Genomic DNA, 25585 nt, shown 5'->3' with positions numbered 1-25585 from the left:
GGTATAGACGACGAGCCAGCATCACGACGCACCATCGTGGTCAACGCAATCATTCAATTCATGACTTGCTGTCCTGTTCACTTCCAAGCTATTCAGACCCTCTTCCCAACACCATAGCGCCGCTATATACATCGAGAAAAGAAAGATGCGTCGTGGTAATGGTGAATACATAGTAAAGAAATAGTAAAGCCTGTGCATTTTATGCACTTTGCCATTTGCAGGGCTCGGCGCGAATGAATGTTCCTGATATCTCGTCGCCCTAGTCATGTAGTAGGTATCATTTCAACAAAATAAAAAAGTCTCTTTGCCAAAAGCAAAAGAGGGAAGAAAGGGGGAAATCAGATACTAGACGTGCTTCCCGTGATCCATGCAAGTCTTTCAGGACAAGGCCTTGTGGCATCTTGCAACATTCCACCAAGGCGAGAAATCTCGAACAACAGTTTTTTCCTCTTTTGAGCCAGCCAATGCTCCTCCAGCCGCTTCCCCCTCAACATTTTCCCAGCCTTTGGACCCCTCAAGTTGTCCTACCAATCGGTGTCTCCTCATTCCCCATGGCGTAATAAGTTTGCTCTCAACCACTATTCCTCCAAGTGGTTGAATTTAAGGAGCCATTTTCACATCGCCATTAGCCTCAATAACGGTGGCGGGCGGCTCAAATTGAGGGGACTCAAGCTGATCGCCATCGTTCGTAGGCCGTCGCCGTTTCCCCATGCGCTCACACCATTGTTCAGCACTGACAATGGTGCCGTCCAAGACGCCAGTGATCTGCGTCACCATCTCCAGACCTTCCTTTGCCAAGACCAAAACCTTTTGAGCACCTTCACGCACCGCCGAGTCGCTATCCTTCTCGCCGCCTTCCGAGGACGTGTCTGACATGCTGGCTAATCGAAAGCGTTGGGGCAAGCTCGTTAGATGCCGGCGCACAAGGATGCGAGCGTTCTCGGGCAAGGCGCCGCCGGCATATTTGGACACGGTATTGATGGTTTCCTGAAGAGTCTTCAGAACATCAACCTTGAGTGTATTGATCTTGTTAGTCAGCTCGGTGCGGGCTTGTTCTGGGGTTTGTCCGTTGGATTGACCGTCGGCATTGTCAGGCGCGTCGGCGGAGCTTTGCGATTTGCCGGATTCCGAGTTTTCGATTTGCCGCTGGGCAGTCTTCTCGTATTCCTCCAGTGTAGTCTTCAAGTTGCCAATCACCTGGCTCATGTGGTCATTTGTCCAACGAAGCCACTTGAGGCAGTACTTCAGGCTCCGTAAACTCTCAGCGCTCATGGCGACGCTCAATCCTGAAGTCGACATGATGAGGCGAGATGGCCACGAGGCATTGGAGGGGGTGGACCGCGGCGCTTGTTGTGATCCAGCCTCAATCTCGGTGTAGGCCGGCGACCTCATCTCGTCATAGGCGGGCAGGGTATCTACGGTGCTAGCCGACGACAATCTTCTTTCACTTTTCGGTGTAGACGGAGACATGTCGGTATCGCCACTTGTCATATCCCTGCTCTTCTTGTTGGCACCATCGCTCTCTTGACCAACCTTTCGCCGCTTCTTGGAATTGCCATTGGCATCGGAATCAGCTGAGTTGGGCTGGCGTCTGTTTCCCAGGAACCAACGCACACCACCTTCAACACCTGTGACTCGGCCAACCGAGTTCACAGTTTTGGCAAGCGGCGTTAGGTAACCTTCGACGTATTCAGCACCGGACTTGAACCGCGGGGAGAAATTCTTGGCCCCGCCGTATGCAAAACTAGCCCCTCCGATTGTACTAGCCACGAGTGGATGGGAAGTCGTCAGAAGGGATAATAATGGTTCGGGCTGAGGTGATCTGGATTGGGAGGATGATGTTCGATGGTGGCTATTAATGGTTGGGCTCATTGGGGCCAGGCTAGCCGTATCTGGCGGCGACGAAACGAAATCTGCGAGAGCAAACAGTATTAGTACGGGCCCATGGAAATGTGAACCGAAGTAACTTGATTGACAGCCATAAGTGATGGACGGCATACCTGCTCGGAGGTCGCCAAGCGCTTCTGCCGCTAATCGAACGTCTGGGTCGTCCAAATTCAAACTGTTATTGGAACTGTGACGATCCGGCGACGGCGCGCTGGTTACGCTATTGCTGCCATCGAGGTCCATGGTAGCTGGACTGTCCGCCCGGCGAGTGGAAAAATTGGGTGGTTGGCGGTAGGCTAAAGGGCCGCTCAACGGAGGCCAGTGTGGTGATTGCGAACGGAAGTTTTGGTGGTCGAGGATGGGATCGCCCCTGAAGCCATGGACGCCAGTCACACTGCTGAGCGATGGGAGAATCTTGTCGGTATCATGATTATTCAACGGAGGAAGCTTTGTCGAGAGGGTATCGACGTCGGGAGGGGGCGAGAACTGCATGGAGGCAGCGGCGCCTTGGCCAGGGCGCGGAGTCGGGACGTTGGTTTGAGGGCTCGATGGTGAAGGAACTGCCGGCGAAGAAATAGTTGGGACGATGCGCAAGACTCGGTGGGTTGGCGATGCTATTCAAAGAATCGACCAAGCTCGCCTTTTCGCCGCGGAGCCGCACACAAAGGATAGAGCCCGTCGGCGACGAGGTTTCGTCTCTGTGTTTGTAGGAGGCCGGGCAAGGGATGCAGGGGGGGCGAGGCCTTGGCTCGACAATGGGACATCAGTCGGAGCGGCAGGAGTGGCCCGTGACGAGGACGAGGACGAGGACGAGGATGAAGATTTGATGGGTCGTGGAGGCAGGCCGGGGGGGGGAGGGCCTTGTAAAACAAAGCAACCACCAGACAGACCACTCGAGCATGGCAGCACAACAGCAGTCTCGTTGGGAGGCGGCGGTTTCACGAACCGCGCACTCGACGGCGGTCTGGGGGGCGCGAAGGGCGAGCATGTGATTGCTTGCCAGGCACCTTGACACATGTTGGTCAGCTCCAGCACCAGGACAGCGCTGGGCGGTCGGTGCTACCGCTGAAGCCCCATTTGGCCTAGCTGCGGGGGCCCCTTTTGTTCTCTGCGTCTCGCATTGTGTCTGCCCATGTCTTTGTCCTCGCCGGTTGGCCTCTCGTTTTTTGCTTCTTGTCCGAGTCAGGCCAGCCCAGTGCCCCAACAAAAATTGGCTGCCCATCCACTGCAAAGCAGAGCTGGAAGCACCCAGACCAGACATTGATGGCATTGAAGCAGCTTCAGTTGTGGCCGAGATGCCCTCCAGGCCCATGTTTGGTTCCATGTCGCCGCTCCTTCCAATGTTCCTAGCTGCAATTGACGGCAGGAGCGCTGCGACATGGACGCACTGACTGTGGCCTGCTGACGCCTCTGCTGTTCTATTCTCAGCGACGTCAGGATGAAGACCGGGCATCCTGCAACTACATGTACCGCCAACAGCGGAACTTTTGCATCAATGCCATGCCCCCTCCCAAGTGTGGTTTCCAGGCGGCGTCCTCGCAGAACCCCGGTGTAAGGCACCCATCTCCAGGCGCCATCCCGCACAGTAGTATTCTCGGGACTTGCAGTGATGGAGGCTCCAGATGTCCAGCCGGAGTTCGGGAACATGTTTCCTCCCCGGTGATCGCCGTTCCCTGTTGTCTTGCTCACGCCATTTAAACTACCAGACCTGCCAGCGACGTTTCAGCCGCTTTGCCATCAAGCATCAAGCCTTAAAGTCAGATGGTTTGACGAGCACTCCAAGGCCAAAAGGTGTCGACACAGACTCGGCACAGCTGTTTTCATCTCATCAACAGTCTTCTGCGCCGTCTTGTCGCCTATTGATGCGTGTCCATCAGCATTGCCAAGTCGGTGCCTGCAATGACTGTTTCCGTCGGCCCTGGTTGTGGGAAGCGACGGGCCCCCAGTTCATGCCATCTCGTCATTGGCTTGCACGTGCTCGGCAGTCTGGTGGGGAAATCACATGCAACGACACCACAATGCGAATTTCCATTACACAACCCAGAAGTGCTAGTGGCGTCCGACTGCGGTTTCCCCAGCTTGTGACATCAGCCTGAGGCCTGGCGAAACCAATCGACACCTCCAAAGCACCAAGCCAGAAGTTGGTACGCGCCCAGACTCGCTCCTCCCAACCAGACCAGACTCTTCTCGATTGGCTCGACGCGGTGGGTGCCGGCTGAGCCTGGGGCCATTTTCCTTCACAAGCTGCCGACGGGAAGAACATTGAAGAGAACTCGATGACTGCCAGTCTCAGTAAATCATGACTGATTCTATGCTGATGGCCAGGCATACCATTCGTTTCATATATGCATTTGGCTTGCCATGAGCAGTTATCATCCGAAAACATATGGCTTTCAATGAGTGCTTCCAAGACATGCTGCCATGAACGGGTTGCGGCCAAGCTGAGCCACTCACTCTATTACGTACTTGCTGTTTGATGCACAAGCCTAAAGTTATGCTGGCTGAACTGGGGGGGTCCTCCTCATCGCCCACGGACTTGTTCCTTGATTCACAGTCACCTTCAGTAGCTAACTAACTGTTGACGCCTCTTGGGACGAAGCTGGGTCAGAGACACCCATCGCACAGGCCCATAAATTGCCAGATCATATGACACAGGAACGCTTATAATAACGAGAACTATTGTTGGTGGTCACTGACTTCCGAATACTACAGTTACTGCTACTAATATCCGTAGTCAATCCCCCAATGGCACCCATCTACTTGTTCCCCACAGAGCAAACGACGCGGGAGTTGCCTCCTGCGCAAACGACCATTCACGATCCACTCCGTCTGCAGCATGGAAGACACGCCCGGCCCAGGGCTGCTGTTCGTTTTGTTGGGGTTAAAACCCGGTCCAATGTGAATTCTGACAGGGTATAAGGCGGCCAGATTTGACTACAATATTGCATTGCAAGAACTCCCGGCTTTCTTGGTCGATGATAATTGGCATGGCGTTGTTCACCCACACCCTCACATGTCAACGGGTTGAGATCAATCCCTAGTATCAGGTGCATGTCAAGCAAGCTGAATCCTAGAATCGTCACCAGTGTGAGTAACAGCAAGCCACTGAAGCGCCTTGGTGCAAGCGAATCGGTGTATACATAGGGCCGGTCTCTGCAAAAGTTTTTGAGCAATTTGAAAGGCGATGGACATTATAACCTGAGCACCCATATGACGGAGTTCCCCATGACAGTTGCAGGATGTGAGGCTTATCGGCAGACTGCAGATACGACCAATTCGTTACACTTGGACGGTAGTAGTCTTATAACCGTCATGGAACCAAGTCACATGAAAATGCAACACCATCACCAACCGAAAACTTGGGCTGGTAATAGATTGTGTGGGGAATCATGCAGATTATACAAGATTTGATTATGTTGCATCGGGAAAGTGTCGCGAGAATAGTTGTGGCAACGAGCCATCGTCCAGAAATATTGACGGAGCTGCACCACTGCAAGGTTCGCTACCAGAAACCATGGCCAATATCAGTTCGGCTCCTGTGTTTTTAGGTCTCTTCTCCGGGTATTTTACCCAGCACTTATCAATTATATGGCCGTTTAATCACCCTAAAAGAAAGAGAGCGTAAACGGACTATCGACGAACAATATACTGTTATGATCGCTAGAAGCAAAAACAATTGCACCTACTGCCATAAAACGGCCATATAATTAACAAGTGCTGGGTCAAATACCCAGAGAAGAGACCCAAAAACAACGGCATTAAAAAGGGCAAGAACCAAAAAGGGAAAAACGTATCCGACAGCATCAAGGACCTCCAAGCAAATCTAGCACGTTATGTGTAAGGCTCCTGTCAGCCAGGGGGATCTCTCTCAGAGAAAAGACCGTCGAGGCGAGAAGTATGGTTCGGCATTCATACCAAGTAGTCAAGCAGTTAAAATGGGCGCATAAATATGTCCGGTTCCTCTGACGCCGCCCAAGCCACGGAAAAATGAAAGTACTTGGGCAGCTCTTAATGAAACCAAAATAGATCCCTCTCCGCGCCACCAAATCGCAGCTTCCGCCCACGGCACCGCAGAGAGACACAACAGAATGTCATGTCAAACACGGGCTGGAGGATGGGCTGCACTGTCTAACGGGCGCGTTGGTGAGAAGAAGAAAAAGAGCAGAAGCACTAGGCAATTCGACATTTTAAGGTGGGCGAAATTCGAAGGGATCCATCTCTCCACGTGACCCAGGCGGTAGAAAAGGTACGAGATTCACCGCAGTTCTGCCGACCAATGACATTGCCAAGCGAATGCTACTCATTCCGTAATGCCCAGGGTAGCTGGATTGGACGACACTCGACACAGGAGACATGCTCAAGCCAACCAGATTTCTACATCTCGCCATATCACAATCCCAGCGGTTCATTGCTGAAGCCACTCCTTCTATCACTTTAAGCTGGATACCCGGGACACGAAACACATGACGAAGCGGCGCTTGTAGAATTCCTCGACAACATTCTCCTTGGCCCTCGTGCCAATTGATTCATCTGATACCCCTCGCTGGCTGGCATCTCTCCCTCCCCGCGTCAAAGCTCTTTGGCGGCTAAACGCAACCATGGCCTCGGCACTGTTTTTCCTAGATTTGAAGGGCAAGGTGAATACTACGTCCCCGAAACCCAAGTTCCAGGCTTGAGGAAGAAGAAATAAGGGCGCGACTCAGCTAACTCAATCGCCGCACCAGACGCTCCTTGCTCGCAACTACAGAGGTGACATTCCCATGTCAGCCGTGGAAAAGTTTCCCATCCTCCTATCCGAGGCCGAAGAAGAATCATCCGCCGTACCGCCCTGCTTCTCCCATGAAGGCATCAACGTTTGTCACCCCTTTTCGCAAATATATACATGAAAGAATAACAAACGAAAGACGCAACACCTTCTGACTTGAAAACGTACAACAGTACCTGTATATCCGCCACAACAACCTCTACCTCCTCGCCCTGACCAAGCGCAACACCAACGCCGCCGAAATCCTCCTCTTCCTGCACAAAATCGTCGAAGTCTTCACCGAGTACTTCAAGGCTCTGGAGGAAGAATCCATCCGCGACAACTTCGTCATCATCTACGAACTGCTCGACGAGATGATGGACTTTGGCTACCCGCAGACGACCGAGTCCAAGATCCTGCAGGAGTACATCACGCAGGAGTCGCACAAGCTGGAGGTGCAGGCGCGGCCGCCCATCGCCGTGACCAACGCCGTCTCGTGGCGCTCCGAGGGCATCCGGTACCGCAAGAACGAGGTGTTCCTCGACGTGGTCGAGAGCCTGAACCTGCTCGTCAGCTCCGACGGCAACGTGCTGCGCAGCGAGATCCTCGGCGCCATCAAGATGAAGTGCTACCTCAGCGGGATGCCCGAGCTGCGCCTCGGCCTCAACGACAAGGTCATGTTCGAGACGACGGGCCGCACCACGCGCGGCAAGGCCATTGAGATGGAGGACGTCAAGTTCCACCAGTGCGTGCGCCTGGCGCGCTTCGAAAACGACCGCACAATCTCCTTCATCCCCCCGGACGGCGAGTTCGAGCTCATGTCGTACCGCCTCAACACCCAGGTCAAGCCGCTCATCTGGATCGAGTGTGTCGTCGAGTCCCACTCGGGCTCCCGCATCGAGTACATGCTCAAGGCCCGCGCGCAGTTCAAGCGCCGCAGCACCGCCAACAACGTCGAGATCATCGTCCCCGTCCCCGACGACGCCGACACCCCGCGCTTCCGGACAAACATTGGCTCCGTGCACTACGCCCCCGAGCAGAGCGCCATCGTCTGGAAGATCAAGCAGTTCGGCGGCCAGAAGGAGTTCCTCATGCGCGCCGAGCTGGGCCTCCCCAGTGTCAGGGGCGACGACGAGCACGGCGGCGGCATGACGGGCGGGTTTGGCGGCAGCATGGGCGGCGTCGGCGGCATGGGCAAGGGCGCCAAGCGGCCCATCCAGGTCAAGTTTGAGATTCCCTACTTTACGACGAGTGGTATCCAGGTGCGGTATTTGAAGATTACAGAACCAAAGGTACTCATTCCCTTGCTCTCCCTTTCTTTCTCTCTCTCTCTCTTTTTTTTTGGTCCATCGCGGCGAGGGTAAATGACTTACGATTTCTAGCTACAATACCCGTCCTTGCCATGGGTCAGGTACATTACTCAATCGGGTGACATTGCCGTCCGACTACCAGATGCCGTTTGAGCCGACAACGTGCAAAAGGCACGAACGAGACGCAATCACTCATTCCGCACAACTTCCAAACAAAAAGCACGGGTCGGGAAAATTTGAACCGCAATGACAGGCGCATGCGCATCTACTTACTACATTATCAGGGTCATGAAACTGGGAGGGGAGAGGGAGGCCATTCACATCAAGGAGAGGAGACTGAGCAGGCTTTTTTATAAAACAGATCAATTCAATCAAGTATAGAGAAAGACAAGAATAAAAAATGTCAAAACATAAACAATTGTGTTAATCTGTGTCTGTTTCCTTTTGGGGAGGTTAGCTGCGCCCCCCCTTGCTAGCGAGTAAAAATGAGCGGCTTCGTGTTCCCGACACGAGTAAACTTGAGCAAAATAAAACGAGGGGCTTGTGTTCCTGACACAAATTGTCTAGCCTAGTAGCAACAACTAGAAACACGGGATACAAACAAGAAAATACAAGACAAGACAAAGAGAAACATTCCCGTCAAACTGCGATGGGACTCTGTCGTTGGGATGAATACTCATGGAAGGCATCTTAGCTAGCCCTGGACAAGAACGCCATTCCACTCAAGCATGTAAAGAGAGTGTAATGTAGAGCCCGCTTCATTCTCAGGGTCGAGGCAGATGTGCACCAGGTAGCCACGAGGAGTGTCCTGCTCTGAAAGCGTGTCTTTACTAGAGTGTTAGTTGATTCGAGAATACGCGAGAGGAGGGAGGGCCAACGTACAGCCAGCAGGCGACGAGCTGCTTTGCCAGCGATAGTTCCTCCACAGCCCACTATTTTCTCCGCGTCCAAGAAAAACGTCGTTGATGGTTCGGCCGCCGTCGGGAGAAGCGTGGAACGCCATGAGCCCAATGACAATGGGAAGCTCGCCGCCTAGCCCGGAAGACTCGCCTGCCATGTAAGGATTGCGGCAAATGCCAGGAACCAGGCTTGGGATCCAGCTGGCATGGCGACCTGCCACAAACTTGACTGGTGGTGGGCAAACAGACGAGGAGCGGTCCATCGAGAATGCAGCCAGGGAGACGCCATTGCTACCCGAGTCGGCATTGCGTTGATGAACAAACTGCAGGACATTAAAATCGGGATCGGGGTTCGTCCTCGCATCACCTTCAAGGGTCACAACCGGCAGCGATGGGTTGCAGGAGAAAACCGAGGCAGACTTGTACTTTTGTAGAGGGTATTGGGTCTCTCCCGCTGCCATGGCAATGCATCCTTCATCGAACTGCCCAGCGCGTGCCCAGTAGTAAGCAGGCCCAGCGGGCGTAACTTGCCCGTTTCGAAACCTCATAACCTGACTGACATGTTGGAGTGTCTCCGGCGAGTAGAGTTCTGGCGTGTTGGGAGGCAACACATTCAGCCAGTCATCTTTGCGTATGCCACTGTCAAGGTCTTGTTCGTCACGGAACCTGATCTCCAGCTCATTCACGACGAAGAGGAAGCTCACGTCTCCGTTTACGGGCCACGAACATCCGTTGCTGCTGCTCTCAGTAGTCTTGGACCGGCCAGACTTGCTGCTCTTGTGATGCTTATGCTTGCTGGACTATTGTGCCTGTTAGTTGAAGGCGTGTCTTGCTCCCGAGATGTCATCTCACGGTGCTCAAGACACTTACATAATGCGAGTTAGACATGGTGGTCTGCAGAATGGTGTATATGATTCTCAAAGAGTGGTGAATAGAATGATGAGATGATCTTGTTTGAACCAGGACTCGATTGCTTGTCGTTGCGACCATTCAGCCCCCTTTTATAGAGAAACTGATCTCGAATTTCTCGCCTTCATGACCTACTTGGTGGCGCCTCTTCTCGGTATGTTTTCACACTGATGTTTTTTGCTGCCCGAGACAATACATCCCGCAAGGATCGGTGAGTTCAGGCTTTTCATGTTGTGTGCCTCTCATGTTCCATCCAGGAATAGTCCTCAAGGGTACAAAATGAAATTTTGGGATGCCTCTTGCACCCGGTAACACGCAACACCATCTTCACTACCAGCAAGGCGGACACATCATCACCGAGGTCGAGGCTGGGATCCCGGAGTGGGGGGCGCAGGGACGACATCATCCTCTCATCCCGTGAGTGACCAAAGTTGTCTCCGATGGCGATCGAGTTGATGCAAGCCAATCATTCAGTGTATTTGGGGGCGTTCGGTAGTTACTGACGTGCCAGCTCGGCCCTGGCCGATTAACTTTATGGCAGCTTCATATGCGCAAAGTGCCCTCATTCACTATGCCAGGACAAGGAGGATGTGCCACGTGGATGTGTCCAGATCGTGTCCCTTGGCCAAGATCATAACCCGGGCACTCTGGGAAAACAGAGCCGTTCCGTAGGTACCGAAGCGTATGCAACTGAAATCTGGCTAGCGTGTCTTCGAATGTCTTGCGGTGAAGCTGCCATGGGCATATTCCTAGGGCTAACATCTTGAGCTCGTCAAGCTAACGACAGGATGTAGTCGCAAGCTCGGCGGCAACCAATCATTTTGACCGGAGGTCTTCGGAGTTGGCGATGTGTTTCCATCGCATGTGGCTGTCGCCAAATTTATGTCGCGAGGAAAATCGGTCTTGGCCAACCCCTCCGGGCGCGCAAATTATTCTTCCAGAAATTATCCACCAATGCCGCATTAAGGCTGGCTGAAACAACCTTGTGTTGACCCAGATGTGCTGATGTAGTAAAAGGTCGTTTCAACAAAAAAAGAAATAGAGGGAAAGCGTGTCATGCAGATGATTCTCGGACATGTCTTGGAAAACAAGGGCATTTATTTGCCTTGACGACACGCGGCCACATTGCAACTCGCATCCGTGGATATCAGCTCAGTTAGTTTAGTTGCCTTGGACAACAAGAACAGCCCAACCAAGCCTTATTCTCTTGTATCACAGCCTCATTCCACATTGAGCCCTTAAGGTGCTGCAAGAAATTCCACCGCCGAGGGCTGGGATATAACGAAACGGGCAGAACCTCCTCGGCCGTAAATTGATAACAGACGCCAGAGTTCTTCATTCCCGAAGATGGGCGGACGAGGCAAACCCACGCATTCCCGGCTTAAACCGCCATTGCCAGAGCTCGGACGGAATCGCAATTAGCCAAGCATGGCTACTGTTGCACCAAAAATGTGCTGGAACATGACATGGCGGCTCCAACGTCACGGCTGGTTCCGACTTGGATCGGTTTCGTCGTCCGGAATGATGCAGAGGTAGACGTAACGACATTTCGGATAATTTGATATAATCGCCGTAAGATATTATTTTCGCATTACTTGTCACAGCGCACACGCTCCTTTGAGGAGCCGGCCTCTCCATGAATTTTGGGGAGTCGCAGCCATTCGCGGCGTCGAACAACAGGCCCGTGAGAAACATCGAGCTCGGTTCTAATAATCGAGGAGATCATCGAGATCTAAGAAATCCTATCAGATGGGAATTCGAGATCCCGATCCAGCCACTTCTGTAGAATTTAAGACACATTATAGAGGCGTCATAAGAAGTCACTTGTCCATGTCCACTAATGTCGTGATGGCTGTTCCCGATGACTGAACTCGTTTACGTCGGCCTCGGTGAATCAGCCGGGTCGCGAATAACGCGGCATGGCTCTGTCTTCTGGCCCGTCTGGATCGTACCTCGCTTTAGAAACGCAAAAGCTAAAGCCTTGTAATTCAGGCTGTGGAAGTTTTCGAACCGCAAAACAAGTGCTTTTGGGCCTCCTGTATCGCTTCCTTTGGAACACTATAGTCACGCGGGCGGAGGTTTTTCTTTCTTCTGGTAGTATCATTGTCGCTCTATTTGCCCAGCTACGTGGTCGCCGTATGTCGACAGATACTTTATTCGGATCGCTTTGCCTTTTTCGTTGTCGCAGAGGCCGTGTCAGCCGCCTCTTGCAGAACCATTTCCGAGAAATGATCAAATGCTTCTTGTAGGAGCTTCTTCTCTCCAAGCCTGACCCGGACTGCCATTCTTTGACGGCGAGTAAGACTGTCTTGTGCCAGCAAGATTTCATCCTCGGCAATAGTTGTCGAGTACCGCGATGCAATGAGCCTCAGCGTCTCAACCATTGTAGAACGTAAGATGTCATCTCTCTTTCTTTTGTCTGAGATCAGATTTCCGTCCACCTTCTGCAGCAGCTTGATTGTTGCCTTGAGCTGCTCCTTCAGGTCTGGGGGCATCCCATCTACCACGGCAGGGCCCGCGAAGGTTCCATCCGGATTCGGCTCACCAGAGTCTCGTTCCAACACGAATATGTCCTCCAGGTCATCTTGATCCATCTTGTCCATCTGCAACACTCGTCAGCTGCAGTGTTCAAGCCAGTGAGCTTGAGCTAGGCTGCTTACCGTCTCGGCCATAATATTCTGTGGCACACCAAGTTCAGACATGAGGGAGTGTTGTACGGCGTTCCAAGGGATTTCTACCACATCATATCGTGAATGCTTTTCTGTGATGTAACCGTACCTTCGAAGAAGCTCGGAGTTGGGATGAGGCCCGTAATAGTTGAGGATTTCTTCCCCCGCCTTGATATCACGAATCGAAGTGACGGTCAGCTCCTCGTCTCCGTGGTTGACATGAGCCTACACGTAGTCAGTAATTTTCTCGTCATCAAGACCGAAGTTTCCCCATCATACGTTGAACTCGGCGTCCGCGTTTAGGATGTCCGCCATTGCAACCATGCCCATCATGGATTTTCCCTCTCGGTCCTCAACCCAGCCATCCGACTCGTCATCGTTCGCGGCCTCTTCATTCTCCAAATCAAAAGCATAGGCCATGATGGTGCTACCCATCCGGTGCGCCAGCCCAATCAAATCCTCATCACTGCAGTCACCGCTCGAGGCAAAAACAGACGGATGTCCACGAATGGCAGGGATGAGCCGCGTGCGGAACATTTCTTCTGCGTCAGCCTTGCCAATCTTGTTCACGGTAGCGCTGGCTTGAAGATATGACAGTTCCTCTTCAGACCAAAACATGGGGGTGTCGAATGTTAGCGGTAAGACATCGATATAAGGCTTCCACTTGGACTGATGACCCAAGAAGAACTCATACATCATGATCAGGATCAAGGCGCTCCAGGAGTCCAGGGCCTGCTGCTCATCTTCATCCCCTTGACTCTCAAACAATTCCGGCAGCTTCTCTCTCAAGGATGACGTGTCAGAATTAATAATTGCATCCCGGGGTATCGTGAAAAGGGTCGTGTCAGCAGGAATATCGCGAAGAGCAACTGTGATCTCTCATGTCAGCCCGCGTGCTGGTCAAACACGACACATCTTGGCCAGTGACGGACCTATTCCACGACCTGCGTCACGGGATCTCAGGTCAACAATCTCGATGGCATCGGAAAATGTAGCACCAGGGAGAGCTCTGAACCACTGCAAAAAGGCAGCGGTCCTGGCTGTGAAGTCCTCAGCTGTCATTTCGTACTCGCCAGCTTGGAGCACCACCTGAGGTTATTTTTACCGTTCTGTATTTTCCAGACAGTAGCAGAAATATTGAGAAAATGGGGTTGCAGCCAGGCCACCTAAGCTGGTGATAGCACTGGGTTTTCAATGTTGGGATGACTCCTGCCTGGCCGAATTTTATTCCCTGTGGGGGCCTCACCTGTGACCAGCCGTGCAAGCGGTGGCACCAGACCAGCACGTACGGCATTTCAACAGCCCGACTTGGCCATTCAATAGCGTCAATACTCAAGTAGGTATCTAGGTAAGTATGTTATGCAATCATCGCCGTGCAGCTATTAGCACTCACTGCTCCTGTTTACCTTGATGCACGTAGATCCTCACCCAATGGTTGCGTCTGCCCATATGACTTCCTCCCGATCCCATCTAGGGTAGGCTTTCTCTCTGTTCGTCACCAAGGAGGTCGCGACTTGCTTCCCTCGCAATTTATGCCCACTTTAAAAATATTACATTAAATTCAATGAGTGATGGAACAAGATACATTTTCTCCTCCACGGGCATAATTGCGTATTCTGTACCCCGGCTGTGTTGGCCGTTCAATAAAACGACCTCATCTGGCATGCAACATGAGGAAAGTCCTACTTGTCACAACCATTCTTTGTGCCGGTTTTGATCTCCCGTTTTCTTGGCTTCAACCATTCCTCCATACCTTCCGGCCAATATACTCTCCTCTCCGGCCCGCCCATGTTCAAATCATCTGCGCTCAAGATATGCTCTGGAGCTGCACTTATAGTCTCCGTTGTACCATTCACTTGTGCTTTTCCACCGACACTTCTCTTTGCCTTCTTGGGGACTTCTCTTCTTGGCTCATCCGCGCGCTCGTGCGGAACAATGTCGTTGAACAACTTCCAACCCGGGAGTTTGAAAGTGCGCATGAGTTCAAACACGGCTTGCTCCTTGTCCTTTGCCTCAATCATGAGATCCATATCTGTTGCACACGGTGGCAACGTCTTCACCCGGGCCGAGTGCTTGCGGCGATCGCGAGGTGTAACAGCGGACGCGACCGGCTCGCTGTAGTGCATCTTCTGCGTGATATTCTTCCTGGTCCACGTTGCCCTGATTCGGTCGTAGAGGCCGATGATGTCTTGTGTTCCTTCTCTAACGCTGGGGTCGAAGATGATGTTGTGATGGTGAAAGTCGAGTATAAGTGGAATGTTTAATTCCTCGCAAATGGGTAGTAGGTCATGCACGCTCCAAGATACGTCGTCGTTTTCCAAAACCAGTCTGTTCTTAACTCCCTCTGAGAGCTTTTGGTAGTTTTCGCGAAACCGATTCAAAGTTGCCTGCTTGTCACCGTACACGCCGCCCATGTGTAGAATCATGACGGCATCTCTGTCTAATTGCTCGGAAAGAGAGAGTAGCGAAAGCATCTCGTCATGATACTCCAGATCGCGGATGGATGCAGTTACTACGTCCTTTTTGGGGCTGCCAATCTGCGTAAATTGACCCGGATGCGTAGTAACTCGATGTCCCAACTCAGAGGCCACTTTGCCAGCTGTGGCCAGGACTTCAGATGCGAAACTCAAGCTATAACCATACTCTGCGTGACTGGCAAAAGGGAACATTTCGCTGCTTAGCCTCATAAACTTTATTCCGTACTTGTCGTTCCATCTCAACATTTTAACAATATCTCGAGCGTTGCTAAGTCCAATGTCTTGGATATATCGAAGCCCTCGATTTGGGTCGGCCGGTTTAGACTTATCGGGTCGATTCTTCGTGGGGTGCTCCGGTTGTGATGGGTCTTGAAGAGGATGTCGGTGTTCGAGAATGGAGCTTATGCGGCATGTTCTGGAAGAGAATACTGAAGGGTTTGCTGTGCGAAGGTAGGTGTTTAAACATGCCTAGAAGTTGTTAGCATCCCGACTCCGGAATCGAAAGGCGGAAACTGTACGAGCGGATTTCCATTTCCCATAAGAGGGGGCACTCACATATCCAAGTCGCCCTGTCCACGGCAAAGGCAGTTGGTCACTATTCACGGGAGGCGGACGTTTGGCCCCTCTTTCACCCACCTCGTTTTCTAGTGAAGCGGTTTCTTCAACACTGTTCATGTCGTTGTCGCTTTTTGTTTGCCGTGCTGTACCAGTTGACGTAGCCACGGCGTCCATACACTCTATCGAGGATTTCGTTACATCCTGGCTGCCGTAGGCCTCGTCCTCTTTTGCAGCCAAAGCCTCCAAGTTAGAGGCCTCAATGGCCAGCCGCTGCCTTTTCGCCTCATTCAGCAGCTTGTGTTCCATCTCCCACAAGTTGTGCATGGCACGCTCAACATTCTCCTTGGAGCTTAATCCATCAGTGTACTTGGCCCTGCTTTCATTGGACCCAGCATCAATACCGTCGTCGTCCTTAACCCGGCGAGTGCTCCGCCGCCTGGGTGCTTCTGCTCGCTGAAGTGTTGGGTGCGTCTCACTGTGCTTTCTCTTGGGCGGCATGACTGCAACACGTGAGGCCGAGATCAAGTCTGTGCATACAAGTGCAGCTGGACACAAGTTTCGAAATATGTGCTGCACTATAATCGAAAGGTTGACAGGCGGCATGAAAGGGTGATGTTGATCTGACTGTGTAAGAATAGGAGCATGTTCATCTAGCATGGGCTTGATGTAAACGGTCCAGGCCCATGGCACGGCCAACCTTTGCCATTGTGCAAAGGAGATGTACGTCCATGAGCTAACGGCGAGACATCCCTTGACTAGCAACAGGAAGATAGGAATGGCCAATGATATCACCGTTCCATGGCCGGAGAGGGAGCTCCGATGGATCTGGAGGCAGTTGGCGGGCTTGGAGGGCAGCAAGGCGCGTCATGTGCTTCCCAACACGGACTGTTCCCCGGAAAATGCCACAGTGATGGAAGGCCCTAGTCAGGCTTTATTACTGAACATGAAGACGATGTTGTGTGGCCCAAGATGAGTACTCGATCGCTGGCAAGATTTCTCGATGACGACGGGGACGGTTTGATGAAGTCATGCGGCGGCGATCGATGGTGCGAGACGCGAGCCGTCATAGACCCACTTGCGGGGCCGGGTCGCTTCCCAGCGTGACAGCTCCGAAATCGACGTGTTTGGGCGTTTGGACGTTTGGACGTTTGGCAACGCTGGCGAATGGAAGCCCAGAACGGCGCCCAACTCTCCCCAAAATGGGAACATGCTGTAGCTACGGCCGCGGCCACCTCGATTATGACTTCTTGTCGAAACAAACGCTGGTATATTTGTAGTACTCTACTGCTGCGCGAAACAACGCAACAAATCCATACTCCCTCACAATGCGTCACTAATAACGTAACGTCTCTTCCGTCTAGTCCATTCCGCCGTCCAAGAAGTTTCAGGCCTGATCTAGCAGATCAAGCGATAGGTCCGTTATAGGCTCTTGGCCGGGTTGATGGCATCCGCGGCTAGCAGCGCGCTCCATGACTTGCTGTGGAGGAGTTTCTGGTTCCTAGTACTGATTTCCACAAACCGGACAATGCATTTGATGCCCCAGCCACCAAATTGCTAAACATTCGGAGTGGAACAAGTGTCCGCACTCGTTCAGTTCCGAGACTTCGCCCTCAGAGTTCATCGCACCAAGGAGAGCCGTGGCTGATTGTTCTTCGTCGCTTTGTCTGTAAGGATACGTATTGCGACGCCGACATATGCTAGCACGTTGTATCTGTGGCATATTTCTAAGCCACCAACTCTGTGAGCATCCACCGCCATGTTGAGTTCGACGAACAAGAGGCTTATGACATAGTTTGCTTGATCCCGGGGACAGACGCAGTTAGTCTATGGGTCTCTACCGGACAGGTGTACACTGTACAGGGCCGCGAGCTCACCAGGTTCTACCCGTCACTTGACCAAAGCTCCGTGCGTAAACACTACACCGACCGGCCGACGTGTCAATGGCGATACGACGCACCGATAGCCGAAGATTACGGCGAGCCATCAGGAGATCCGTGGCTCTTGTTGGCGAGTGCAGCCATTCCTGCCGGCGGCGACGCTGCTCCTATAGGCGATACAGTATGTTGACACAAAACAACCTATTCAGAGCTTGATTAGCCTTGTTTGTCTGGGGGCTTCCACGTAATCGTTGAAATTCCGTCGTAACAGTACAGCTGGGTAGACTCACAACAACACTGCCACTAGGACTGCGACAAGAAAGGCAACAATCACCTGCAACGCCACATCAAGGTCTCTTCGAATGAAAGCGAAGATTCGGAGGACTTGAGACATTTTCGATTGTAAAATATATGGTTATTAATAATGATTTAGGTGTTGTACGAAAGTGCTATTGGCGTTGCAAACCGATAGCGAACAATCGGGAAATGAGGAAGAAAATGCCAACACATGTCGTTTCACGGTAACTGTGTGAAATTCTCAAGTTTTTAAGCCATCAGGAAGAAGTGCACTTTAAGAGGCAGCAGGAGCTGCCAGCCGTCCGACATGCAGACTCTTGCGCTCTGGCGTGACGCAAGTGAAGAGATGCATGGAATCCAAATAGTATTATTTCACGCATTGACTCTTTCCGAACAAGGACTTTGCACGTGCGACAAGTGCCGACAGAGACCAGCAGCCAACCACTTGAGCAGGCAGGCCGGGCTGCTCCTTCCCTTCTTGTCCGCAAAGGACATTGACACCTGGCTTTGCCATGTCTGAACTTTCCCGATCGCGTGCACACCTTAAAACTGATGAATTGACCGTATGCATTATTGGCCGCGTTATTTTTTTGTGTTACGGTTACGACCAGACCCCGGTGCCATCAATGCTACCCATGGCACATCAACAAATCGTGTTGTGTGACGCTACCCGCAACTGTCGTGTCCCCAATGCCGACTATACACACATTACCTAGGTACGGAGCACCGGACATCTTTGACGACTACATGACGCTTCCGCCTCGACTAAGCAAGACACGTGTTTAGGCTGTGAGAACGATGAGCACAGGCTCTTTCGCTCCCGCGACGTCGTGTGGTTCGGTGTCCTCACGAAAATCTGCCCAACCGTGGGTATGTTAGGGACTTGGCTACCAACGACATCACAACCAGCAGTTGCGCTATACCCAGCGGTTGAAGACCATTTACCGACATGCCGTATCCGTGCTCTCCCTCCGGTTCGGCCAAGCCTTATGCAAGAATGGGTGATTCTCTCATTTGAGAGGACTGGATGGCAAGGGCTACTTGATTACTAACCACATTACACGCTGTGAGTGCCGATGACTGCCAACAGGTCCGGCGCTTCAGACAGAGAGTTGGCTGAAAAGAGTCGGTGTGTTGACTAACAAATAATGCAAGATAGACTTTGTCAAGAAAGCTGGTGAGGTTTGCGAGGTGCATGATAGCGCATCTTCCTGACTCGCGGGATGGGGGAACTGAAGAGCCGTTTCCCCAGATGACGAACAACCATATCCATGCGATAGTTGGCAGTCGTACTACGTAGTAGTACTACATACAATCAAGTTGAGCCCCAAGCAGTCATGTCACAGCCAACGGCCCGAGCACAACTTGTGGTCATGAATATCTCCGCATACAATCTGTCACGCCGTCGCTTCGACAACGAATACTAGCAACTGTACTGCACAGGGAGGAGACACAACCGGCTGTTGTACCAAGGGGCTAGCTCAGAGTCAACCTGTGGTTTCTGTTACAAGTGCTTTCTAGGTGCTTTCTGGGGCTTCGAAGAAGGTTTTAAAACACCAAGAGTCGGTTAAACCAAGTTTCTCGCTTGCTCTCACGACCAACAGCCCAAGAGCCCAACGCCGAAAAGCCGAGGACGAGCAAAGCCACCCGCAGACACACACACACACACACGCACACACACCCGCAAGCCATCGCCACCATAATCCACCCGCATGGCCACTAGACATCTAGAGCCCGAAGGATAGTGACCCATAGGATCCAGAAATCTCGACTCCAGGTCCCATCCGTCAGGAATTTGAGGCGCAGCCCATAACGCACTTATCGCTTGGCGCCAAACGGCTTGGCGAAAATCTCCTAGCGTCTGGATATGCTTATTCGTTATCAGTGGTCCGCCAAGACCAACTGGACCCAGTTCGTAAACCATGACACAGTGTCCAGGATGCCAGTGCTCTCGCTTACATTAGCAACATGCAGCTGGAGGGCGCGGTAGTTGCAGATGCGTTGGGAGTCGTCATGGCGAGTTGCGAGCAATTATCAAGCATCATGGCATAAACTGCATTGGGACTGTGAGGTTTTTCTGCATTGGGATTTTACCGCTCGTGACTGTTGGGCATCCGGTATAAACGAAAACAAACTCAGCCCTGACCCCGGATTTGCTGAGGACCCAAGTCCATCATCATCTTATCTTACTCGTCTCTGCTGACTTGACAGGAACTAGAAAGGAATAATGAAAAACAGGCGCTCACAACGTTTGAAATTCCAAATTCAGCTACGGAAAACCTAAAATAGATGCGACATTCAGCCTGAATGAAATGCTATCACGGGTTCAAAGACGGTAAGCAAGTGCCGATTCTTTCATTCGGAAGAAACTAGACGTATTGCATACGCCCAGCCAATTACCATTGGATCTAACAGCTCGGCACTCTGCCCTGGTCCCAGCAATATAACCCCGCCATTGCTAGTGTTCGGCGGAACCTTCGTAAGACAATGCGGTGTTCCTGCACGATTGTGCGACTTACGATACACATCTCAAACATAACCACAAACCACAACACTTGCTCCGAGAACACCAGTATCGCAACGTCGAAACATCTTGCAAACTGTGCAGAGTGGCGGCGATCCTAATGCTAATAATAGCCCAAATTGCCTCCAGCTCAAGTCTATTCTGTGTCAACTAGAGTTTTATGCTGGAGGGTCGGGTGGACTGTGTCACACTGTATTACTCCATACCATCCGTCACCAAAACCTTGACCATGCCCGAGTTTGCCAAGACTGACGAATTGACGCTATTCCCTTCCCACCAGGGATGGAGTCTCCGACCGGGTCTGTTTCTGGGTGGTCAAAGGCTGACATTTGGCATTGAGCACTTCTCTCATCGTCAATTCGTCAATCTGTTCGCCAGGTCACCCACCATGGAATCTTCAACCTAAAAGGACTTGCGTCCCGCCTGATCTTGGCTCTGTTGGCTCTCCCTTATTCATCCCTCTTGTTACTTGTGCGATTCTTGGTATTGCAGTAGCAGCCCTGCAAAGCAGTTGATTGGACTGTATTGCGTGGTGCCGACTTGAAGCAACTACCTGGTTCTCTATTTGCAAAGAACAACAAAACCACACTGTCAAGCACGAAAAGATCTGAGAATCCGTTACTTTGTTCGCATCATGGCGGCTAAGGAAAAAGATGATGTGCAGGCCCATGTGTCTGGGCAAGCAAACAAGCCCATGACCGCCCCTGCCCATGCCTTGACAATCGAAGAGGTTGTTCATCAGCTCCAAGCCAACGTTGAGGCTGGTCTTAGCACCGATGAAGCCAAGAGACGCCTCGAGGAACATGGTCGCAACGAATTCGGCGAGCAGGACGGCGTCCAGCCTCTAAAGATCTTTATCGGGCAAATCGCCAATGCACTGACGCTTGTACTTATCCTGGCTATGGCTGCCTCGTTTGGAATTCAGTCCTGGATTGAAGGTGGCGTCATTTCTGCCGTCATCATTCTCAACATCGTCGTGGGTTTCTTCCAAGAATTCAAGGCCGCCAAGACCATGGACTCTCTTCGGTCACTTAGCTCGCCAACTGCTCAAGCCATTCGAAATGGCGACAATGAGACTGTTGTTACAGCCGAAATCGTTCCCGGCGACATGGTTGAACTGAAGACGGGCGACACTATTCCTGCCGACATCCGTCTCATTGAGGCAGTCAACTTTGAGACCAACGAGGCTTTGCTCACTGGAGAATCACTCCCCGTTCGCAAGGAACCCGTCCCAACCTACGCTGATGATACCGGACCAGGCGATCGCCTCAACGTTGCCTACAGTTCATCAACCGTAACCAAGGGACGAGCGCGCGGTGTTGTATTTGCCACCGGCCTTTACACCGAAATCGGTCAGATTGCTGCTGCTCTTCGTGGCAAGAGTTCCCGTCGACGAGAGCCTAAGCGTCGGGAGGACGGCACTACCAGCTTCGGTCGCTGGCTGCAGGCATGGTCTCTCACATTCTCTGATGCTGTGGGTCGCTTCCTCGGCGTGAATGTTGGTACTCCCCTTCAGAAGAAGCTCTCTAAGCTTGCCTTACTCCTCCTCGGCACTGCAATCATCTGCGCTATCATTGTTCTCGGTGCCAACAGATTTGACGCCAAGCAAGAGGTCATCATCTATGCTGTCGCAACTGGCTTGTCCATGATCCCCGCGTCACTGGTCGTTGTTCTTACCATCACCATGGCTGCTGGTACGAAACGAATGGTCCAGCGTCACGTCATTGTGCGCAACTTGAAGAGCCTTGAGGCTCTTGGTGCGGTTTCTAGTAAGCGTCACACCCCGATATATTCCGTCAATCGCTTAACTTGCCCGTAGATATCTGTTCCGACAAGACTGGGACCCTTACCCAGGGTACCATGATTGTCAAGAAGGCGTGGATTCCCGGTCGTGGGACATACTCCGTCGGCACCACCAGCGAACCGTTTAACCCGACAGTCGGACAGCTCGGCCTCAAACTTGCCCAGCCCAAGGACATCAACTTTCGCGGCAATGACGCTGATGGTGAGCCTATTGATGGTACTGAAGCTGTTACTAAAGATGCCACGCTCAGGGAGTATCTCAACGTTGCCTCGCTTGCCAATCTCGCCACTGTAAACCAGGTGAATGGCGAGTGGCATGGCCGCGGTGACCCTACAGAGATTGCGATGCAAGTGTTTGCCTCACGATTTGACTGGAATCGCCTTCGCCTTTCCACAGGCGAAAAAGCCCAGTGGCAACAAGTTGCCGAGTTCCCATTCGACTCTGATGTGAAGAAGATGTCTGTCATTTTCGAGAACAAGGAAACCAATAAGCAGTGGCTTTTCACAAAGGGTGCCGTTGAACGCCTTGTGAATTCCTGCCCGCGATACGCGGTAGGTGACGAGATACAAGATCTCACCGAGGATATTAAGGAAGATGTGCTCAGGAACATGGAGGCCATGGCCCGCCTCGGCCTTCGTGTCTTGGCTCTGGCTAGCCGAACTGACATTCGTCACGTCAAGGACAACGAGGCTGAGTTGGAGCGTGGCGATTTTGAGCAAGATCTAATCTTCCGTGGTCTCATCGGTCTATATGACCCTCCACGCCCAGAGTCAGCCTCTTCTGTGCAAAAATGCCATGAAGCCGGTATCAGCGTGCACATGTTGACTGGTGACCACCCCGAGACTGCCCGTGCCATTGCCCTCGAAGTCGGGATTCTACCATCCAAGATGAACGAGATTGCTACAGATGTTGCCAAGACTATGGTCATGGCCGCTTCTGATTTCGACAGACTAACTGACCAGGAAATTGACGAGCTCCCCCTTCTCCCTCTCGTCGTGGCACGATGTGCCCCTCAGACCAAAGTTCGCATGATTGAGGCTCTTCATCGTCGAAAGCGCTTTGTTGCCATGACCGGCGATGGTGTCAATGATTCGCCTAGCTTAAAGCGTGCTGATGTCGGTATCGCAATGGGCCAAGCCGGCTCTGACGTTGCCAAGGAGGCATCCGATATTGTGTTGACGGATGACAACTTTGCCTCTATCCTTAACGCTGTTGAAGAAGGCCGACGCATGTTTGATAATATTCAAAAGTTTATTCTTCATGTCTTGGCGGAAAATATTGCCCAAGCATGCACTCTTTTGGTCGGTCTCGCCTTCAAGGACAGGCGTGGTATTTCTGTGTTCCCTCTGGCCCCCGTGGAGATCCTCTGGATCATCATGATCACCTCTGGCATGCCTGACATGGGTCTCGGATTCGAGGTTGCCGCCCCTGATATCATGCAACGACCGCCACAAAACGTAAGTCACCGCACAAACCGTATTGGCAAGCGCGTCTCCTTTTGGAAACACGATGGCTAACACTCCCCAAGTTGAAGCAAGGTGTCTTTACACCCGAACTTTTGGTCGATATGGTTGTCTACGGTCTCTGGATGTCTGCCCTCTGCCTCGCCTCCTTCGTCCTTGTTCTTTACGGTTTTGGCAACGGCGCTGCTGACCTCGGAGACAACTGCAACAACCAATTCTCCGAAGATTGCAGGGTTGTCTTCCGCGCTCGCTCCACGACCTTTGCCTGCCTGACCTGGTTTGCCCTCTTCCTGGCCTGGGAAATGGTCAACATGCGCCGATCCTTCTTTCGCATGCAACCGAAGAGCAAGCGATACTTCACCCAATGGATCATTGACGCCTGGCGCAACCAGTTCCTGTTCTGGGCTATCGTCGCAGGCTTTGTCACCATGTTCCCCATCATCTATATTCCTGGCCTGAACACAGTCGTCTTCAAGCACGCGGGTATTAGCTGGGAATGGGGCATTGTCTTTGTTGAGGCTTTCCTCTTTTTCTTGGGAATCGAGGCATGGAAGTGGGCCAAGAGAGTATACTACCGCCGTCAAGCGAGAAAGGCCTCGGACATAAAGGCTGATCTGGAGACTCGCACCTTTGGTCACTACTTCACTGGTGGTAACTTGAGTAGCGAAGATGAAGACGAGTCCAATTTTGACAGCGAAGCGAACACTGAGGCGAGGGGTCGTCATACCGGCGCCAACGGGGAAAAGGAAGCTTTCTGACATGAGGAAGAACCGGGAAGGTTCAACATGTTTACTGCTTGTTTCATCTGCAGTGGGGTTGTGCAAATGCCAGCCAACCTGTCCTTTGTGATGAGTGCCCTACTTGGCTCACCGAGTCAAGCAGAGCTGGCGAAGAAGATGCTTTACGGTAAGTGTATGTCGTTGCGTGTGAAAAAGAAAGTATGTTACATTGAGGGGTTGCCCACAGGGCTTTGTAGGAAAGGTGAGCTAGGTCTGGTTCCTAGACCCAAGTCGTACCTTGGCCAGAGGCCTCGTATTGCCAAGGCTGTCAAAAATATGCAAAGTAGAAGATGGCGTACAGTAAAAGTAGATAGAATAGGTCGTTTAGACTATCCAAAGATAGGAATTTTATGGCTATGTTGTGCAGATTTTCCGAGATTATGAAATCCAAAAAAATCGTGAAAACACCAACGAAGTAGATAAAGCTAAGGGTGACCTAGAGAAGAAGGCTGAAAAAAGGTGCCAAGATAAAGAAAGCGAGGTTGCGTACCTTTTCCCTCTCTTTATTTTGGCAGCTTTGTCCGTCTTCTTTTCCACGTGACGCGTAGCTTGAATTACTTTGTTGTTTTTCACGATTAATTTGATTCAGCCGAGCCTTTTGTTTAGCAAGAAAAGCTTCCTCGTGAATATCGGCTGCAGTATATCGTCAAATTGAGCTTCTCTTTCCGCCGTGAAAATTGACGTGATGTTTCCAACAACTCGGTGCTAGCATTGAAAATTTGCCGTGCGACGGACTTGATTGCTTTGGCCGATGTCAGCAAGTGCTTCCGGAGCTTAGTAAAACCGAGGTTTTGCGAGTAGCTGGTTTCGTGGACGGTGACTTAGTTATAATAGGGCTTTTTATTGTTGGAAGATGGGTGATAATGAGCGACGGGAAAGAAAATCAGGGATTGCCGACGAGCAGAGACCTTATTATCGGATATTGAGTAGAGCGTTGTGTCCCTCTTAAGAGAAATGATAGTAGAAGCACGATGCAAGTATCCTGCTTATTCGGTTATTTCAAGTTTTTGGGGTGAAACTCTATTTTAGATGTAAAAACCGAGGCCGGCGCGCGGTGATGAATCGTTAATCCGCTCCCTTCTGACGCATCACGATGCGGGTGTTTATAGTAGGGACTGCCCAGGTTTCGCGCACTCTAAGCTATCATAGAACAGATGCGACGCATCGTGACTAAATCTTAGTTGCTGCCAATGAAAGTGTAAGATAGAATGGTGAATGTTCTGACAGCGCAATAACAGAAACGCGTCCCTAGAAGAAGACGTATCGGAACTTACATTCGAGACTAGCCCCAAATATCTCATGGAACTAGAGATTCGGGTATCACTGGTTGGGGGCTTACAAGATGCGAGATGCGAATGCCGACATGACAATGCTACCCCATGCTGATA

General features: G+C 51.8%; 6 protein-coding genes across 6 annotated transcripts; 2 read left to right on the top strand and 4 right to left on the bottom strand.

The window, feature by feature from the left end:
• Nucleotides 1-600: 600 nt before the first annotated feature.
• On the bottom strand, nucleotides 601-2379 carry ccg-8 (Clock-controlled protein 8; the record flags this gene model as incomplete). The annotated part of the gene is made up of 2 exons (XM_014684631.1): nucleotides 601-1913; nucleotides 2001-2379. The coding sequence occupies 2 exons, from the start codon at nucleotides 2377-2379 to the stop codon at nucleotides 601-603; spliced, it is 1692 nt and encodes a 563-aa protein (XP_014540117.1).
• A 4106-nt stretch (nucleotides 2380-6485) lies between these two features.
• apm1 (AP-1 complex subunit mu-1) lies at nucleotides 6486-8094 on the top strand (the record flags this gene model as incomplete). The annotated part of the gene is made up of 4 exons (XM_014684632.1): nucleotides 6486-6524; nucleotides 6612-6740; nucleotides 6826-7923; nucleotides 8014-8094. The coding sequence occupies 4 exons, from the start codon at nucleotides 6486-6488 to the stop codon at nucleotides 8092-8094; spliced, it is 1347 nt and encodes a 448-aa protein (XP_014540118.1).
• Nucleotides 8095-8635: 541 nt separating this feature from the next.
• On the bottom strand, nucleotides 8636-9728 carry G6M90_00g064230 (uncharacterized protein; the record flags this gene model as incomplete). Its single annotated transcript, XM_014684633.1, has 3 exons — nucleotides 8636-8766; nucleotides 8824-9640; nucleotides 9711-9728. 3 exons carry the CDS (start codon nucleotides 9726-9728, stop codon nucleotides 8636-8638), a joined length of 966 nt encoding a protein of 321 aa, XP_014540119.1.
• Nucleotides 9729-11902: 2174 nt separating this feature from the next.
• RKM4 (Ribosomal lysine N-methyltransferase 4) lies at nucleotides 11903-13480 on the bottom strand (the record flags this gene model as incomplete). Its single annotated transcript, XM_014684634.1, has 4 exons — nucleotides 11903-12352; nucleotides 12410-12643; nucleotides 12698-13287; nucleotides 13351-13480. The coding sequence occupies 4 exons, from the start codon at nucleotides 13478-13480 to the stop codon at nucleotides 11903-11905; spliced, it is 1404 nt and encodes a 467-aa protein (XP_014540120.1).
• Nucleotides 13481-14100: 620 nt separating this feature from the next.
• Nucleotides 14101-15951, bottom strand: mus-18 (UV-damage endonuclease; the record flags this gene model as incomplete). Its single annotated transcript, XM_014684635.1, has 2 exons — nucleotides 14101-15363; nucleotides 15451-15951. The coding sequence occupies 2 exons, from the start codon at nucleotides 15949-15951 to the stop codon at nucleotides 14101-14103; spliced, it is 1764 nt and encodes a 587-aa protein (XP_014540121.1).
• A 4834-nt stretch (nucleotides 15952-20785) lies between these two features.
• ENA5 (Sodium transport ATPase 5) lies at nucleotides 20786-24176 on the top strand (the record flags this gene model as incomplete). The annotated part of the gene is made up of 3 exons (XM_014684636.1): nucleotides 20786-21920; nucleotides 21971-23412; nucleotides 23484-24176. 3 exons carry the CDS (start codon nucleotides 20786-20788, stop codon nucleotides 24174-24176), a joined length of 3270 nt encoding a protein of 1089 aa, XP_014540122.1.
• Between the last annotated feature and the right edge of the window lie 1409 nt (nucleotides 24177-25585).

Source organism: Metarhizium brunneum, chromosome 3, assembly GCF_013426205.1.
Source record: "Metarhizium brunneum chromosome 3, complete sequence".
Classification (NCBI taxonomy): Eukaryota; Fungi; Ascomycota; class Sordariomycetes; order Hypocreales; family Clavicipitaceae; genus Metarhizium; species Metarhizium brunneum.
The sequence above is the reverse complement of the archived record's forward strand: the minus strand, read 5'-3'. Positions and strand labels throughout refer to the sequence as shown.